The sequence below is a fragment of the Poromitra crassiceps genome (genome assembly GCF_964638095.1).
Source record: "Poromitra crassiceps genome assembly, contig: HAP1_SCAFFOLD_700, whole genome shotgun sequence".
Taxonomy (NCBI): Eukaryota; Metazoa; Chordata; class Actinopteri; order Beryciformes; family Melamphaidae; genus Poromitra; species Poromitra crassiceps.
The window spans coordinates 47501-67019 of NW_028151708.1; the positions used below are offsets into that span (position 1 = coordinate 47501).

A 19519-nucleotide genomic window follows, 5' to 3' on the forward strand; every position below is an offset into this window, starting at 1 on the left:
GAGGCCGTAAGTACTGGAACACTGCTGCCATGCTTGCAATGCTAGCTGCTCTCTGCTAACACAGCTGATGGTAGTTGTTGAAGGAGGGCAAAGCAGGGCCTCATCAACTTCCTCTTCCGAAATGTGGCAGGTAGCCTGGAGACAACAAACACCTGTTTGTTGTTGCATTAACAACGGTCCCACATCTCCACCAAGGATGGAAGACTGGATGATTATCAAATACTATTTGATCATCACTGGGAACCACCACCCTACCCTACCCCGCAACTAGCTAGCCCAGCGTTAGCGTCGTTAGCATAGCTTCCCGGTCGTAGTGGAGATGGCCCAGGCGAATCGTAGACAGAATATCAGCTTCTCTTCATGCAGCATCCAAGCTTGAAAGCGTCTCCTTGTGGCTGCGTGTTGTTTTACTGCCGTCACAAGTACAGTTTAACACCATCTCTCCACACTCTTGCCTAACCCACGTTTCTAGCTGGGTACTGTTGTCACTACTCAATCCGTACAGGCTGCCCCATCTGTTCTGCACATGTGCGAGCGGCTCCGCCCTCTGGCACAGCAGGTACAGCAACGCCACTTGTACAAACTTGATACAAACCAGTGTTTCCCCCTAGAAATATGTTCAGGCCTGGAGGGATTTCGAAACGCACCCTGACCGCAACGGTGAGGGCCGTCGCTGGCGACGCTAAACTTTTAGCTAACCTGTTCGCATCTATGTTCACAATGGCATCCCAAGTATCATCATACTATTATGGGATGCGATGCGAACAGTTGTATTATGGGATGTGCGTTTGTGTGTATATAATCTTAAAATCAGCATCTCAATTAGCTCTCACACTTTCAGAACATACTGGCTTGGTGGTCTGATGCTAAATACTGGGTATATGAATACTATAATGCTCGATTTGATGTAGCTATTCATTTATACTGGTAAGGCAACTAAAAATGTGCTTTGATACACATGGAGGATATTGTCTGCTGTGAAAAGCCCATCTCCCATAGTGATTATTGGAGCGATATACTGTAGAGCGTTTTTTTAAGGACTCTACAAAATGATAAAGGGCATGCATCCAAAATACGTTATGAAATTGGACATATAATCTGAAATATAAAATTGTGTGGACAGCTGTCTCTAGAAAGGACTGAGAATTGGCCTCAAAATAAGGCTGTAACATTCAAAAGGCAAAAACCCATACAGTACACGTAACATATAAAAACCAGTTTGAAATTAGGATATGTGGTACGGTATAATACAGAAACATGATACAAAATAAGCCATTTCAAATCTCAAAACAACCAGTTATTAATCGTTTTCTTTAATTGTTTAGTTGATTAAAAGTCCAAACATTGACTGAGTTATTTAACTGTAACAACTTTGAATGTATTAGTGGTAATGAAACCTGTGAATGATAAAGAAATTGCTTTGGCCAAGCTACATCCTTAAGAGATCCTCGGGTAGTTTCGTCTCAGCAAGAAATGAAGATGAAGCACTTTTTGAAACGCGGGGAAACACTCATAAACAGTCTTCCTTTATTAAAAAAATGAAAAACTTCCATCCTAGAAAAGAGTGCACTATCTTCCTTAAAGGCAGATCCAAGTCTTGTTTTTTAAGACCTTCGGGATGTTCTTAGAATGGAAGCCATCCCACAGACTGAGTCTAGAGTCTGGGTTAAAAGGCATCTGATATCTGGTCTTGGCTTGCAGGGACAAACTCCCCCATGCCGTAAACATTTGAGAAAATGGAGAGAGAGAGAGGGGTAGCCCATTACAAGTCTCAAGTGTGATGTCGGTTTGTCTAGCGTCCAATGTACTGACCACTGAGCTGAAACCTGTCTCCATTCACCCAATCTGATTCCACCTGCATGGTTATGACTGGCCCTCTCTGTGTGCATAGACCAGTTGTGCCTTGCTGACCAGCCGGCGGGCGTGTCTCTGGTCCTGAACGCCCGCTTTCAACACGCTGCTCTCCGTCAACAAGGCCGTGCGGCCCAGCGAGTCCACGCCCGCCTTTGCCAGGGCCGCGGCGTACATGGGCAGGCCAATGGAGACGAGCCAGTCGGACACGGTGCTGATGTTACCCGAGGACAGAGGCTTCCGGCACATCTCCGTCAACCCTCCAGACGGGATCTGAGGAACAGGACGGAGGAAAGACCATATTAAGTCCCCTTGCTGATGATGTCATGATGATATGGATGGCGGCCATAGTGGAGGTACTCATACAACACAACTCAGAGCTGCAAACTCTCACTCAAATGAGCCTCTTCTCACTCTCACACCACACCTCCTATTTCTCACTCCAAAGTTCTCTTTTGGGTCCCTGGATCAAAAGGTTTGGGAACCCCGGCCCGTATAGCCTACAGGCTTGAACGTTTATTTCCTGACTTAATCCAAGAGATTAGGTGGTGTAGAAATGCCAGCTTCCAAGTTTTATCCCTAATTTTAAAACATAGCAGGACGCCAATGCTTGTTCATATTTTATTGTATACATTTTCAACCATCATTTTCTCTGGTTCTGGGTCTATAAGATGATAATTTATTCAGATCTATTTGGATAGACCTGAGAGACTAAATTGGGGAGTGCCGGATGATGGGAGTGACTTGGTGAGGAGCATAGATCTTTCTTTTTCGAAGTTTGCAGACAAATGTGTAATATCTGGAGTATATCTAAAATGCTACCAAACAAACACACATCAAGGATGCTAACTCCTGAAGAGTGAAGAAGGTGGCAGATCAGGGCAGAAACAAAACCACTCAGAAATCATTTGCTAAAGTGCCTTATTTTGGGATCAAAAAGGCCACAGAGAGGTCGAGTAGGTCTATTTACCATGAATAATGCTAATTTTAATATGAACAAAAACACGCGTTGCCATCCCCGTCATTGTTACGCCTATATATAACTCTGCATTCTCCACTGGACCTCCATGTTGGCGCCAGCGGTGGTTGCTAGGAGATTTGTGACACAACCGCAAAGCCTCTCTTTCCCAGCCTGCATTGATGTTTTATGGGAAAGCCTCATTAAGCTCATGAAAGTCTGGCTCTATGATTTTATAATTATCACCGTTCATACAGAAGAAGTAGCTGTGTTCATTTACAGCCATGCGGTGTTGTTTGCGGAGCTCCTTGACACGGAGCTGGTCCATGGTGGAGGCCACGTCCTTGAAGGGCTGCACCAGGTCCTGAGAGTATCGCTGCACCAGAGGCTGGGGGATCCCTCAGCAGCCATGCTGGAGGATGGGACGGATGGAGAGAAGAGAGAAAGAGTGATATGTAACACAGGTGAATTGAACATTCTGCGATATACACACTCACCTATCCACAGTCCTGTATAATGATTGGACAAGCAAAACTGTCAACTCAAACACCTGAGCCAATCGGCTGCAGGCTTTTCAGCCCTGCACCCGCCCCCTTTTCTTGGTCTGGGAGGAGGAAATCACTGCCTCACTCTCTCACTCCATGGCACCACTCACACCTGCTGAGAGCAGACCCCACACCTTGATGCAAGCAGGCCACAAACCTTGACTCATGTTCACCTTGACTGACATCGGACATTTGGAACCTGAATATTGGAAACTGGATGCAACACTGCTTTTTACACCACATGGTGTCTGATCTGAGGAACTGATGTCCTGCTGCTGTTGTGGAGGAAACCGTGGATGCGAATACTGGATGGGCTTCATAGCTGGAGCTAATGGATGGCGAGCTAAACCAGAAGAACCTTGAACTCTGGGCAGGCCTCAAGCCTAACTCACTCCTACCATAGGCCCCATTCCCCTTGGGTGGTAGAACTTTACACACTAGTCTTTAATCATTTTTTCTCTCCCCTTCTCCCGCATTGCACTCTACAGGTCATATGGGTTGTGCAATTATTGTCATAACAATTGTCAAACTTAAAGCACTTTAGTCACAATAGTCACTTTACAGTGTGAACTGAATTGAAGGCTTTATGGGATTGTGCAATTGCATAGTATTTATGACGGGGAAGAAGATGGGAATGAAATGAATAGAAATGTGATTATTTGACTCTATGAATTGATTTGAACATTGATGGACTGAACGGAAATCACCACTAGTAGTGCTACTTTACAGAAGGTACCCACTCTTTTTGTTATCTAAAAGGCCTCTTTATATTTACTTTATTTGTTATTTTTCTTGATTTATTTCAAGTGTTTTTTGTTATGCATTTTCATTTTGTTGATCTAATACAAACCGGTTCTTGCAGTTCTGTGTCGGTGTGCTCATTACTCTTCCACCAGCTCCATAGTCAAACCTGGAACTAGTCCATACTCTACTGTATACTTGATTATATATGTCTCCTATTTACACTTATTCCAGCATAAGTGCTACAGATACATTGGACATGACTACACAGAAAGACCAGTACAGTTGCATAAAATAATTAATGTTAAGGGAGATTGAGATCAAATGTCACAATATCAACACTGACTTTACCCATCCAAGACTATGAAGCCACAGACGATAACACAAAATGGATTCAAGACCCCCATTTAATATGGTCACAGAGTTAGTGGAGTCTGAATGAGGACCGCATGTTCCCGGCAACATGGATTGGGTTGATGTAAAGGAGCGTTTTGACTTTATATGCTCATTGTGGACAATATGAGGATGGAGAAGCTCTGATCTGGTTGTTTATGGGTGAATGAAGCAGACTAACGATGTCACATCACAGGGCAGGAGGAGCTGTGCTGGCTGGCTAATAAGCACAATCTCAAAGGGAGCCAGGGAGATATGAAGACGGTCATTAAAATGTCTGATTTAAGTGTAGGAGGTAGAATGAGAGGAAGGAAGAACGAAAGAAAGAAAGACCACATGTGCAACAAGTCAAAACATGATTAAAGACCTTGTGAGCAGTAAGAAGGAAAACGCTTGGCAGAAAACCCATGAACTAACTTTCTTTCTTTCTCTCTCTCCACTTCCCTTCCTCTCATTCTCTCTCTCTCTAGACACCTGGAGCGGAGGCGGCTCTCCAGCAAAGCCTGGTCAGGTCGGCCAAACTGGACCGGAGGTGCGAGGGATGATGGAGGAGAGGAGAGGAGGGAGGGAGAGCTGGCCATACAGCCCGGCAGCATCCTGTCTGAAGTAGTGTACACACTGCCAGGTCAGCAGGGCTCACAGGCAGCCAGCAGCCACACAGGTTCGATCAGATCTTTAGCGGTCGTCTATTTGACCTTTGGCAGTATCGACAAATTGGAGTAGTGTGATGATTGCATTCATATTATTGGGTAAATGTTGCTACAGCGCGCAGTGTGCCGGTGGTGTCTGTGCCACTCCACTTCTGACTAATAGGAATCCAGCAGAGCTGTGGTCTTGCACACTGTTTCACACCTCATCCCCTGATGCCTCTGTGTGTGCGCGTGTGCGCGTGCACGTGTGTTTATCCTGGCAGCATCAGGGGGCACCACCATGTTAAAGGGGCTCAGCCTGGGGTCTGGCGAGTGGCAGAGTATTTTATAGTGTTCAAACAAACTGGCATAAGCCAGCAGCGAGCACACTCACCGGTGTTTTCAAAGTTTCGGTGCACGGCACAGGAGGTACTTAGTAGGAGAAAGAGCCAGCACACAAAAATGTCCTTTCGTTGAGTTTATTCCAGCACACCAGGTACAGCACACGGACGTTTCAGCCTAACGGCCTTCTTCACGCTGAAGACCTGGTGTGCTGGAATAAACTCAACGAAAGGACATTTTTGTGTGCTGGCTCTCTATCTCCTACTGAGTATTTTATAGGCCCGTCTGCCTTCAGTGACATTCAGCCCGTAAACTTAACAGTCTGAACCGCATCACAGTAATACTCAGCCCGCCGCTATCCCCCCTCATAGGCAGCTTCTTTATTATTTCATGCGCGCGCACACACACACACACACACACACACACCTACCTCAGCATCCTGGGACCGAGCGATGCAGGGTGAACCACATCCAACATTAATCTGGATGGATGGCCATGGGGCTAAAATAAATGTTGATGTGAAATTACATTAAATTATATGATTTTATGACACTTTACATTCAAAACCTTATGTGTATGTACTGTATGTGTCACTTACATTGCACCCCTGTCAGTTATGTATGCCCTATGTATGCACTAATTTTTCTATTTCTTCCTTTTAAACCTTTTTGTACCTCACCTGTCGAGGGACTATGGATGGAAATTAGCTAAGGCTATAATCCGGCACATTTACATGCAAATGTTCATTAATGTTGCACTGTCCCTGAAATAAATAAATAAATAAAATAAAATAAATAAAATCTAAAATAGGTCTTAGATTAAAGGAGAACTTACCTCCAAAACACTTTTTTTCAGCTTTTAACCAATATATATGACTTTGGGGGTGATGTGTGAAGAATTCTGGTCAGAATTTCCACATTTGACACCAAACTGTTGCCATTTTACCATTTGTATCATTTTTCAGCAGCATAACTGGCATAAGCGCCCTCTAAGGGTCAAACACTGCTTTTTTTTTCTCTCAAATGAATGGGAGATTAGGGGCACACTGACGTCACAGTGCCCCCAAAGACTGGGATTTCAAGATAATTACTCCCCTACCCCCCCTGTACCCTTTCGGCTCCTCAGAACTCCAAGCCTATTCTTATTGAAGTTTGCTCTTAAAATACTGAACCAAACGTCGTCAAAGTTGGCACATGTCTTAATTATAGTTAGTTTCCCGCTGAATGTGTCACTACTTTATTAATATCTTACCTGGATAAGCTCGAATGATGATGTATATATTATCAGTCCGAGTTGGAAGCAGCTGTCTCCAGCCCAGGCATGCGGGAGAGAGTCGTACTGTAAACCTCATGCACTAGCTCCAAGCTCCGCGGGCGCGCGCAGCAGAGCAGAGCTCTCTGTGCTCTGAGAGCAGAGAGAGCAGTCTGATATTTCCACAAACAAATATGGTCGCAGTTTAGCGCACATGTAAAATATAACGCTATACTACGACGTGACAACGTGACAAAGCTTCTCTAAACACATCGGCTACTATCATATTTCCCTGCATCCCTCCTACTGAGATTATATCGGTAATGATTTTGGACAGACTGAATGCGCGGAGGAGGAGGAGGAGAGATCTGCAGCTGTGCCCTGAGTAGCCCTGAGAGACACTCGCCTCGCTCCGACTACTGTGCCTGTCTGTGAAAAGCGTCCTGTCCAGTCGCACCTTCGCAAACAGATGCGGGATTCCCTCAATCCTGTACCCAATCTCAGACTGTATTCTCTAAATCGCACACCAGCTATTTTTGTCTGTGTTTGTTTGTTGCTCCGTGAGGTTAGAGCGCCCCATGCATGCAGCAGGCTGTTTCGCCAGCCGGGGTCTGGCAGGAGGGAGGAGGCGCAGGCAGCCTGCACTGCGCTGAGAGGAAAACTTTGGCACAACTTTTAACAAGAATCACGAAAAGCCCCCAAACTAAAATGAAAAAGGGACTATATGGCAACTTGGACGAGGGAATGACGTAGAGAAATCTCGCATTGTGTTACCCCAGAACGGGGGGTTTGTTGTATTGTGCGGTGTGCTGCTGTAACGAGCCCACGTCACTTTGCTCTCGTAACGTAGTTTAACACACTGCCATAGAGATACATGCAGAAAAATAATTAAATTTCTAGTTCGCCACTGAATTACCAAATTGATATAACTATCAACCATTTTGAGCAAAGCTCTTTCCAAACAGGCCACCAGCGTTGGCTAGTTGTTGATATTTATAAAGATATGGCCCCTCTCAAATAAATTATTTTTGAGGCAGTAGGCAAACTGTAATGGCGTCGATTTCCGAAAAAGAATCTTGACTTCAACACAGCCAAAGAGTCCAGTATAGACAAGATTATATGTCATTTCTTGGTTTTTTCCATAGGTATTTTCAAATCACTGTTCTAATACATATCTAGGGGGTAAGTCCTCCTTTAAGCAGTAAACGCACATCTCACCTTTAAGAACAGGGTTTCCACGCTTCTGTGTGTTTTGTAGAGTCGTGCCACGCCCTCTTCATTGGCCACTGAAAGGACATTCTGAAGGCCCTTTGCTACAGACAGAGGAGAGGGAGTCAGTCAGTCAGACAGAACAACCCCCTGGCCTGATACTTTATGATAATCTGCTCATGATCAGCTATATATGCCATATATGCCATAAAGCCAAATGATCTCTCCCAACTCAGACATTTAGAAGCATGTCTGTTAGATATAAAAAACTGGATGGGTTCAAATTTTTTGTTATTAACTCATTGAGTGCCAGCAACTTTTGGAGAACGGACGCTCCCAGTGCCAGAGTTTCAGAGCGTTTTCAGTGATTTCTCGAGGCCCACAGAATATTGTGTGATATTACTATGTAAACACCGAACACGCACAAAGAACGACGAGACTCTATTGTATCAGCAGCAAAAAAAAGTTTATTGATATCTTTTTCCGTTCTTTAGTTATCAGCCGGAGAAGATAGGTCAAAAACAGCAAAAACACGCGTTTCCATCTAGAAGCTGAGATATTGAACCTTTTGTGAAATTAAGCATTTCAAGCAAATCACTGACTCTGAAACTAATATTTTCTGACCTGAAACATCTGAACAGTAATTTCCTTCAATATAACAGCACCCCCACCCCCCTCTACTGCAAACTCCTCCTCCGTGGGTGTGTCTCTGGTGGCTTTGCTCGCTCTGCTGCTTGTCAGGCGAGTCTCTGCTGCTTGCGGATCCACGTTCGGATGGCCGCCGCTCGTCGGGGGAGTCTGGATCGGGCTCGCCTCGCTCGTTTCTGGGGTTTCGGTTGTGAGCTGGGATGAAGCTGCGTCCGATTCTGGGCTTTCTGGGCTTTCTGCTGCGCGTTTCAAAGTGTGCTGCACCCAGAGTCTATTTTCGGAGCCCCCCACCGTTGTGCGCCGGGCTCCCAGCGCGACAGCGAAAAGCATGAGAATGGTTTCATCACGGCTTTTTCTGCTGTTTTTACTCAACTTTCTCTAATCTGGAGAGCACTGTCGCCACCTAATGGGTCGGTAAAATAGGTTATACACATTCAACATGCCCCAAAATTTTACAGGAGATGGATCTGGCTTTGATCCACGTCCCACCGTCAAAAAACGCAATTGACGAACATACTCGTCCTTGGCACTCTACGTTACTAAACGAAATGATGAACATACTCGTCCTTGGCACTCAATGAGTTAAATGCTTCTAAAACAGAGTTATTAGTTATTAGATCTACTAAACATGAGAAATTGTTCCAGAATTTTTGTGTAAATATTGATGGCTGTATTGTCCCTGAAAGTCCTACTGTTAAAAACCTCGGAGTGATTTTTGATTCTAATTTATCGTTCCAGTCTCATATAGCAGCTATTACCAAGACATCATTTTTTCATCTTCGTAATGTTGCCAAAATCCACTCTATTTTATCTCTGCGCGACGCCGAAACTGTAATTCATGCATTAGTTTCCTCTAGACTTGATTACTGTAATGTCTTCTCTCTGGCCTCCCTAGTTGTGCTACGAGAAGTCTTCAGCTGGTACAGAATGCTGCAGCTAGAATATTGACTAAGACTAGAAAATGTAATCATATCACTCCCATTCTGGCCTCGCTTCACTGGTTACCAGTATATGCTAGAGCTGATGTTAAGGTTCTTCTTTTAACATATAAGGCTGGCTGTGCACCACCGTATTTATTAGAACTTATTACACTTTATGTACCGGCACGCCCCCTCCGCTCTTTCCATGCTGGTCTTCTAGCCATTCCCGTGGTTAAGAAATCGGTTGATTCGAGAGCCTTTGCTTACCGCGCCCCCTATCTGTGGAACAAACTTCCACTAAATGTTAGGGAATCTAGTTCAGTTGACATTTTTAAATCAAGACTGAAAACACACCTTTTTTCTCTGCACTACGGCCTTCCCTAAAACTACGGTTGGGTTTGTCACATTTTAAAACACCCCTTTTATTTGGGATGTTTTTTTAATGTGGCGGTTTTACTGTTTTACTAGTTTTTATTCATTTATTTATTTTATTTGTATTCGAACACCCCTTTTAACTTGTTGTTTTTTAATGTGGCCCTCACTTGTGTTTGTTTTGTTTGTAAACATCCTTTTAACATACATTTTTAGAGCATTGTTTGTTATACTTTGTCCTATGCTCTTTTTTAAGTGTAAAGTGTACTGGGACCATGCTTCATGGTGATTTTGCACTTTAAATAAAAATTGATTGATTGATTGATCTGATGTATAGTTTGATGTATGTATAGTTTGATGTATAGTTACCAGAGGAGAAAGCTCATCCGAATGGAGGCACTGTGTCACCCAGGTTTCAGGAGATGTGCTCGTCCTGCCGGGCAGTGGTACCCCCTCCAGCAGAGAGGTCAGAGAGTATCTGGAGCAGGGATCTGAGGTCGAAGGGAGCAGAAGATGAATTCATGCTCATCTAATGTTGGATAAGCAGCAGCAACATTCATCACCGCACAGCATAGCTATAAGCATGCATTCATCCCCATGTTTCTGAGATGACAGGTGGCTCTCTAGGTTAGACAATGGTTAGATAGCAAGCTACAATCTGCAATGTTGTACACATGCATTTGGGTTTCTCGGAAAATAGGACCATCCGAGGAGCACCTGAATGCAACTAGGGATGTCGATGGTTAACCGTTAACCGTTTAACCGCCGACAACGTCATTGGTCGGTTAAGCATGTCGGTCAAACGGTTAATTTGCATATTAAATTGGCATACAACGTGTTGCCAATATGGTGTTTTTTTCCTCCTTCGCGGTAAGCAACAATGTTAACGTAGCCTAAGTAGTTACTGTAGCCGCATTATATAGGAATTAAAAGCTCCTGCCACTGCCAGAACAACATTCATTTAGAGAAAGGCTTTTCCAAATGCAAAAACTGCCCCTCTCACTGTCCGCCTCTCCCCCCGCGTGCGAGATGTGCTCTGTGATAAACTCAGCTCCACACATGCGCCACACCCCTGCCTCCCCTCTGCTTTGACCAGACGGGAGAAGACGCCCTGCCCTGTGCAGCCTACAGCGAGCCTGTCAGTCATGCTCCTTCTGTGTTCCAGCCGCTGTCATGAAACCATGAGGTTACTTTCAATGACGTGTTTCAAAACAAGCTGCGTCTTCCACATCGATTCACTGAGGAATCCACACTTTTACCGTAAATTGAGTTCTCCCCGGGTCTGTCTGTCTCTCAGGTGTAATAATCCCACAACGATTACAGCAAGAGTGAGAATGCTCTTCTAAACACATCGGCTATTAATATATAATTATTTCTCTGCATCTCATATTAGATCGGTAAAAAGTTTGGACAGACTGCTTTATTTCATTTGTTCATCCTCCCGAGTCCCGCAATGCTGACAGCTGTCAGTGTGCGGACTTGCTGCACTCGTCATGACGTGCAGCCGGACACACAGAGAGCATAATAGCCACCTACAGCCCTTGTCGCAGATAAAGAGAGAGAGGGAGAAGGGTGGAGAGAGAAGCAAACTAGTTTTTGCAGATCTCAAAAGCAGGTAAACCACTGTTGAATTAGTGAGAATGTCACTTAATTTCAACAATATGGTTGTTGTTTTACATCCCTGCACTACACCACTTCAATCAATATTTGCAGTACGCCCGGAAAAGATGTGAATCCCCGAAGTTTAGAGTGTTCTCCCATTGAGTTATTGTTTAGAGAGGCTGATTATTGGGGCCAGCGCTGCCGCAACTGACCACTGCGAGGCGCATTCGGTTTCCAAAAATAGCCGGAGTGACTCTCTTTCCTTCCACGCTCTTTGCTACGGTGTCCGTAATAGCTCCATATCGACCACTGTGGAAAGATTGTTTGTGATGCGAGCTTCTGTCTAGCGCTAGGTTGTTAGCACTGCAGTCGACTCGACTATGCGTTATAGTTCAACATTCTAGATAGCCGTTTTAAGAAATACGCGTCATTTAAACCTGTTCACCTGGCTGCATATTGTTTTATTTCGAGGTGGAAATGGCTGCGGCATAATTTGCTCACATGTGGTCGTATTGACCTATACACTTGTGCTAACGCTAGCTTGTTTAGCAAGCTTGTTTGTTTACTTGTTTACTAAGTGCCTTCCCCACTCTGGCTCCTCTGCACGGATTTCCATTGTAATTTCACTTCAAGTAACGTTAGGGAGTGCCGCACGTATAAGGTAAGGCGAAAAGGCTAATTAGTTATTATCTATTTGGAAAGCAGGGTCAAATAACCCTAGTCTCTAAACAGTAAAGTGTCACAATGCTTTTGAATTTAATTACAAATTAAGTAAGGCTCTGTTAACATTAAGCCTCGGGGTTTTAGATACCCATTGAACCAAGAACAACCTTCCACCTAACGATAACTTTCCAAATCTCTCAAACAAGTCTGACACCATAAATTGGCTGCTGAGCCCAACATCAGCTGTGTAGTAACGTTACTTTTACAGCAGAGGGCGTGTTGCCTCCTGGTAGCATGAGAAAGTAACAATTCAGTAACTAGTCACATACATTATTTACATACAGTTTTTCCGATCAACTCAACAGGGTTGTTGTTCAGCATAGCTTTACCCACTGACAATCTTTTATTTACAGTTTTAAAAGATTTCCTCAATATGTTTCCCAGTTAGGCTTTGGTGTTGTTTTTTCCTCATTTTAGATGGTTATAATGCATTCCTAAATCCTCTTCCACTCCAGAATAGAATTATATTGTTCAATGTAACGTTACACAGCATGCTGCACTATGGCCCCTAACTAGATGTTCTAGAAATTAATGTACCAGTCCAGTCCACTAGCCCCCAATTAAGTTATAGATGGCTTTGAGCCGCTCTTGTTTTATATCTTCTTATTATTAAAGCCTTACCACAGCAGTACAACAGACCCTTTTGCACAGATTTCTACTTATTTCCCATACTCTGTTTTTGTAAATGTATCCCCTTTCATTTGCTTTTAATAGACACTATTATGTGTGGATCTATTTTTTTTTATATACATCAAATGCACAACCTGTTAATCTGCAGATGTGTATTTTTCTTGTATGCAGGTATTTTTAACCATGCTCTGACTTTTTTCTCTCTCAGTTTGAGGCTATTATGTTTTTAATAATACAACAAAATAGACAATATTTTTCCAGTTTTTTGTGTGGCTTTGGCTTTGAACCACCGACCGTAAATATGGATAGTGATTCTGGTAACATCCTGACCTTTGACCTTTGCCTCCAGATGTTTTTGGTGGGACTGACCGGCGGTATCGCCTCAGGGAAGAGCACAGTGTCTTCAATGCTGCGGGAGCTCGGATGCCCCATCATTGATGCTGATGTGGTGGCCAGGAAAGGTAGGCCACTCCCTCTCTCTATCTGTTAATTTCACCAGCTGGTTGACGATTAGCTGTGTGAGTGCATGAGATTGGGTCAGGTGGTGGGTGTTGGATCTCTGAGGTGGTAGAGCAGGAATCAAGAGCCTCAAAATGGTTGCTGTGAAAAGGGCCTATTCTGAGATGGAGCTAGAACATGTTTCCGTTGAAAGAGAATGAGCCAATAAGGTGAGGCAAGAACACGCTGCTCCATAAAGGTTTTGCTTGCCCCTGTGTTACTTCATGCACATTCACATTTGTGAATCTCAACAATACACTTTTTCCTTATCTGTGTACGCTTACCTGGTAACTGATTGTATTATTGAATGTAGTTCAGGTTTGACTGTATTTATATGCCATGGCCGCCCGACTCGGCACAACGCTGTATACTTTGCTATAGAAAAATTGAAAATAAAATATATAAAAAAATTTAAATGTCTCAAATTTTAGATAATAAAGATAAATAGATATACCAGACAGACAATAGAGATATTAGATGTATGTTTCATAGCTGATTTTGGGGAATGGATTGAAAGTACCTGCATTTAATTGTATCAGCCACACAGTAGAATTAAGACCCTATTTAAAATATGTCTTCACATACCACCTGTCAGCCTTTTGAAGCTGGATTCTGCCAGGTTGCACCGTCTTTTGGGGGCGAGGGGGAGGCATGTTAACTCGGCCCATCTACAGTGGCTATTCAGTTCTCAATTATAGCCCCGCAAAGCAGCACAGTCAGCTCATCCTGGGCCATCTCTCCCGAGGAGTACGTGTTCGCCGCCCTCAACCGCTACATCGTCATGCTGTTCCTCCTGCTGCTGAGGCTCATTGGCCTCTGCCGCTGACCTCGAAAGCTTTGAAAAGTTTGTGAATTTGGGAGGGGGGATAAGGCCTTGAAAATAGAAAAGGAAATAGACATGGGTCATTGAAAGTGCTTGAATTTATATATTTTGTGCAAGTAGGCTATAGAAATTGCATTTCTTTTGTTTTTTTTATCTCAAAGATTTTCATGTAAATAAATGTATGTTATGTCAGTATCTAATTTACATTATAACCATTTTCTGGAAATGAAAAGATTCAAATACAAGCAGAACATTGGAATTGGAAACAATATCCACTCATTTGAGGATATTCCAGAATAGCGTTCCGACACTAGTATGTGAACACAGATGTGAACAGCTAGGTTTAATGACAAATATGGAATATCACCCAAGGAAATACCACGGTTTAATGCCAACAGATAAACCATACAGATTTGTTGTAATTGTGAACACAAATAAGGGAGCGGACATGGTTTTCAAGTATAACACAATGTACAACTTTTATTCAAAGACAGGATTGAAAAATATAGGTCACTTGTATTCACTTCAGACAAGACAGGACACTACGTTAAAGTCTGAAATTTACCTAGATTTGCTATAAGAATTGACATTTCAGCTAGTCACCTGATGTCACTATTAATGGACAGTACAGTAGTAAAGATTTTGAAAATTTTGATTAATCAATCCAAGTCAGAAACAACATGTGCTGTGAGCCTTTTAGAATTCAAAAACCTTACTTCCAACAATTAACTAGCCTGCACTAACTACTGCACAGTAACGTGTACAAATATTGAATGTATAAATGTAATAATAAGTATGTCGGACTTTAAGATTGTGCCTTGCTTGTCAGCAAGCACAATAATAAAACAATCAAAAGCTTTGTCAGATGGCCTCTAGAGGGCGTCTTTGACTAAGAGATGCAGTTACATACATTGGCTGGGTTTCCCAAAAGCTTCTTTGCGCTAAGAAGCTAATTCAACCCTTCTTAAGGCCCCCTTAAGAAGCAAACGCGTTTCCCAATTGCTTCTTTACGAAGGCATGCGTTTCCCAAAAGCTTCTTAGCGCTAAGAAGCTTCTTTGACCCTTCTTAAGGCTCCCGTAAGAAGCCAACGAAGCCAACGCATTTCCCGATTGCTTCTTAGCCTAAAATTATCTTCCAATTATCCTCCGTTAAGAAGGCTGCGTTTCCCAAAAGCTTCTTAGCGCTAAGATGATCTTTCGTTAAGAAGGTTTTGTAAGAAGGGTCTGGAGCCTTCTTAACACCTTCTTAATGACAAAACACTGGCAGATCCAGCCGCGTCAGGCAAAAGGAGATACTTGTGTCCACTGTTCCTCTTGTGTTTTTCCCTTTTTCCTTTCTTTCATGTACCCTTTAGTGTTTAAAATTAGGGAACACTTGAAAATCTCCCCTGTATGTATGGTTACTTGTGTTTTAAATGTTTTACCGTAGGCTATATTCCTCTAATCAGAATGGATTCCTTTTATAATGTTGTGGATTTATATAGCACCTTTCACAGAACCCAAGGTCGCTTAAATTCTGTAGTGTTTCTCTGTTTTGTTGTATGCTGTGTATATAAAGCAATTTGAACTGCAGTCCATGTCTGAAATAAATAATGTTTAATAAAGTTTAACATGACCATGATTAGGTGTTAACAGTGTTTCTCAACCACTGAGTCGTGGCCCACTGCTGGGCTCAGAGTGCCATCAAGTGAGCCGCTCCAGTTAAGATGCTTCTTAAGAGCCTTCTATTTTTTTTATTTTTCTCGACTGTTAAGAAGGCGTTTGGGAAACACTTCTTTGGAGCCTTCTTAACTCCTTAAGAAGCTTCTTAACTCCTTAAGAAGCTTCTTAACTCTTAAGAAGCTTCTTTGTTGGGAAACTCAGCCATTGACTGTAAAGTTACATAGGCTATTGAAGTGCAAAATTAAAAAGTTGGTCAATATCGCTCCCTTATGTCACATCCTGTGTTACAGGATTTGTAAAGTCAAGTCAACTTTATTTATAGAGCACATTTACACCACTGGGCAGTGGGCACACCTGAATCCAAAATGTCTTCATATTGCACAACATGCAGCCCAACGTTTGCATTTGGTTGACACAAAATCATCTGTGAATGATCAATCGCGAGATTATGCCAATATATATATATATATAATATATAAATGAGTCCAGTAGTAGGGTCACTTTGGGCCTAGGGTGTTCATAGTGAAGTGAATATGAGCATCAGTGCAGACTTCGCTTTGTTTGCTGTAGTTGGTTGGGTCAACAAACCACACCGCAGGTCTGTTGTTACAGGCCTGAGACTCAGAACATCATGGCTGCCTGTGAACGCAGCCTGAAGCCCCACTCTGTAACACAGAACATCATGGCTGCCTGTGAACGCAGCCTGAAGCCCCACTCTGTAACACAGTGGAGTTCACTCTCCTCACTAACAGGGCTGGAAATGAGTGTAACCGAATGAATGTGAGTCCTCGTGAGTCCCGAGTGGTAGCGAGTAGGGCTGGGCGATATCGCCTCTAAAGAATATCTCGATATTTTTCGGCTATATCGCGATATAGATATCGGCTGGTTTGGGGTTAATATCAGTTGTAGTTCATTACACAGGAGGCTGGTTTGCGGTTAATATCAGTTGTAGTTGGTTACACAGGAGGCTGGGTTGGGGTTAATATTAGGGGTGTAAAAAAATCGATTATAAGATGCATCGCGATGCGGACGTGCACGATTCTGCATCGATTCACAAATGCCAAAAATCGATTATTATTATTATTTTTATAATCAAAGAAAATATAATGGAAGTACATGCATTTGTTTATTTTAATTATGGATCATAATACAATGCAATTCCAAATGCACTTTATTTTAAAAGTAGCCACACAGTGAGAAAAAATAAATCATGTGTTGGGGGGGAAAAAGTGATGCATCGATTTAAGATGCATCGATAATCGTAATCGAATTGAATCGTAGCCCTCTGAATCATAATCGAATCGTGAGGCCAGTGAAGATTCACAGCCCTAATTCATATCCCTGTATACATGATAAAGTACTAGTATCCCGGTTACTGGTTACTGCATGCTATCTGCGCAGGCGCCTGTGATGTTTACAACACAAACATCACCTGCATGCTCGCTCGTATCGGGTGCGTGATGTCATTCACCTTTTTGGGCCAAGACACTGCGGGATTCCCTGGGATTCCCTCTTCTTCACGGGTGCCTGGTCTCCGTTAACGCGCTGCTTCCTTCCTTCATTGTAGGCAGCACCTCTGCACAGCATTTCAATGCTTTACTCACCTCACTGAAAGACAAAACTGTTTCCTCATCGCTCCACAAGTGTTTGACATTTTCTGTTGCATCGTTTGGCTGAAGCTGCGCCTGCGCAGGCATTCAGCAGCTGCGCAGGCATTCAGCAGCTGCGCAGGCATTCAGCAGCGGTAAGAAACCAGGATAAGATGTATACATTACATGCAACAGTATCCTGGTTTCTCTCAGAAGCGGCATAAGGGCTGATCTAGGTTTCTGATATCAGGATATGATTTTTACATGATGCGCAAACACAAAAACCCCATCATAACCGGGATACTCGTTGTGTCCTGCTAGGGATGCCACGGTGTTGACATTTTCCCACCGGGTAATAAACACGTCTCAGCACTGCACCGGTGTTACCGGTTACACCGTGTAAAAAAACAAAAAACAGACTCCAGAGCTGCTCAGCAGTCCTCACGGTCCGGAGTTTTAATTTAACTGCTCTCAGTCACACCCGTCAAGATAGTCACCAATGCAAGCGTGGTAGGGATGTCAGGTTAACCACAGAGAATAGTTTGGAGCAGTTACGTTTGTCGGTCTATAAATTAGGCTACTTTGCACACAGTCCTTTCTACCCCATGTTTCTCCCCCAGTCAGTCAGCCCCTCCCATCCCTGCTGCTGTGCGCTGTTGTGAGCGCTGTCTGTCAGCCTCACATAACTGTGTTCAGTGCTGGTGGTAATGTAGTCACATGCCAACGTTCATGTCTCAAACCAGCTAAAGTTAACATGCTAGCTTTCTTGACGAAAAATCTGTGAGTGTTGGAGGGAGAGAGGAATGGAGGGGTAAAGGTTTGTCACAAGTTTTAAATCAAAGAATTAATTTGGATACATAGGTAAAACACAGCTTGTTCAGCTGAAGCCATGCACTTCAAGTGTTGTTAGATAGCTGCCCTTACATTGTAGAGAATCCAGTCAGTGCACAGTAGTAGTGAAAATCCAGTCAGTGTTTTTCATGTTTCAAAAACATTTAAAAAATGTTTTTAGTTTGTTTTTTCGCAGGCAACATTTTTTTGTTTTTATTGGCGGTGGAAAGGTTTGAAAGAAGGCTGCGTAAGGCATGCCACATTAAGTGTGGCATGGCATTAAGGTTTTATTTGTTCTGCACTTTATTCAATTCGCCTTTTGATTGTATGGTGTAACATTTTAAATGCTGCTACCTATTTTTGTTTGAAAGGTCTTGGAAAGAAAGACATTAACAAAGCTGGAATTGTTTTTTGTTTTATTGTTAAAAACGACTTGAGTTGTGTCTCACACTGAGACAGAAAATTGCAGCTGTTTGAAAAGCAAATAAATAAATGTTGCTGGAAGCAATCAAAGTTCTCATCCTTGCATTATAATATAAAGCAGTTTGTTGATTGTGATGTTTGAATATGGTAGGCAAATGCTCCATTGTGTTTTACATTTATTACAGTTAATATTGCACTGAAACTTGAATTACAAAAAAATCGAAATTAAATCGAAATCGCAATATCAGTCAGAAAAATCGCAATTCGATTTTTTACCCAAATCGTTCAGCCCTAACCATGATGTGCAAAGAATAACATTGATCTGGAAGCGAAAAGATGCTTTGCACCAGACTATATTCAATTTGAGTAAAAAGTGGTTCCTATAATGAAGCTGTAGGCTAACTGTTCATGATTATTTGCAAACTTTAACCCTGACACAATAGTTTTGGTTATATATATATATATATATATAGGCTATATATTATCCTATATTATACACAAATACACACATGGTATATTATGACTAAATAATAGGGGGGGGGGATCAATTGTATTTGACTAATACAAGGCTATTTTTTTTGTCATCACATCATTGAGCCTGTAATTTTAAGCAATTAAAAAAAATCAAAATATGTCCAGATGTACAAAGTTTCTCAACAATGTCATATTGATGGTGAGCCTCTATAGCCTACTAATATGTCCTTGTTTGTATTTGTATGATCCACAGGGATTGTATGTGATGTGAAGCAGGTGTGCTCGCAAACCTACATCATGAGAACTTCTGACGAGTCCATCAAATTACACGAAGACATCCAGAAACTTATTAAGCAAATTCATTCATTATCCAGTGAGGATAAAACGACACATTCAAGGGCGAAG

At 42.7% G+C, this 19519-nt stretch overlaps 1 protein-coding gene across 1 annotated transcript; it reads right to left on the minus strand.

Annotated features, from left to right (window-relative positions):
- Window positions 1-1563: 1563 nt before the first annotated feature.
- On the minus strand, window positions 1564-10382 carry LOC310771489 (SAM and SH3 domain-containing protein 1-like; the record flags this gene model as incomplete). The annotated part of the gene is made up of 4 exons (XM_083664090.1): window positions 1564-2124; window positions 3090-3185; window positions 7929-8023; window positions 10310-10382. 4 exons carry the CDS (start codon window positions 10380-10382, stop codon window positions 1864-1866), a joined length of 525 nt encoding a protein of 174 aa, XP_083520216.1. The 3' UTR covers window positions 1564-1863.
- Window positions 10383-19519: the final 9137 nt, after the last annotated feature.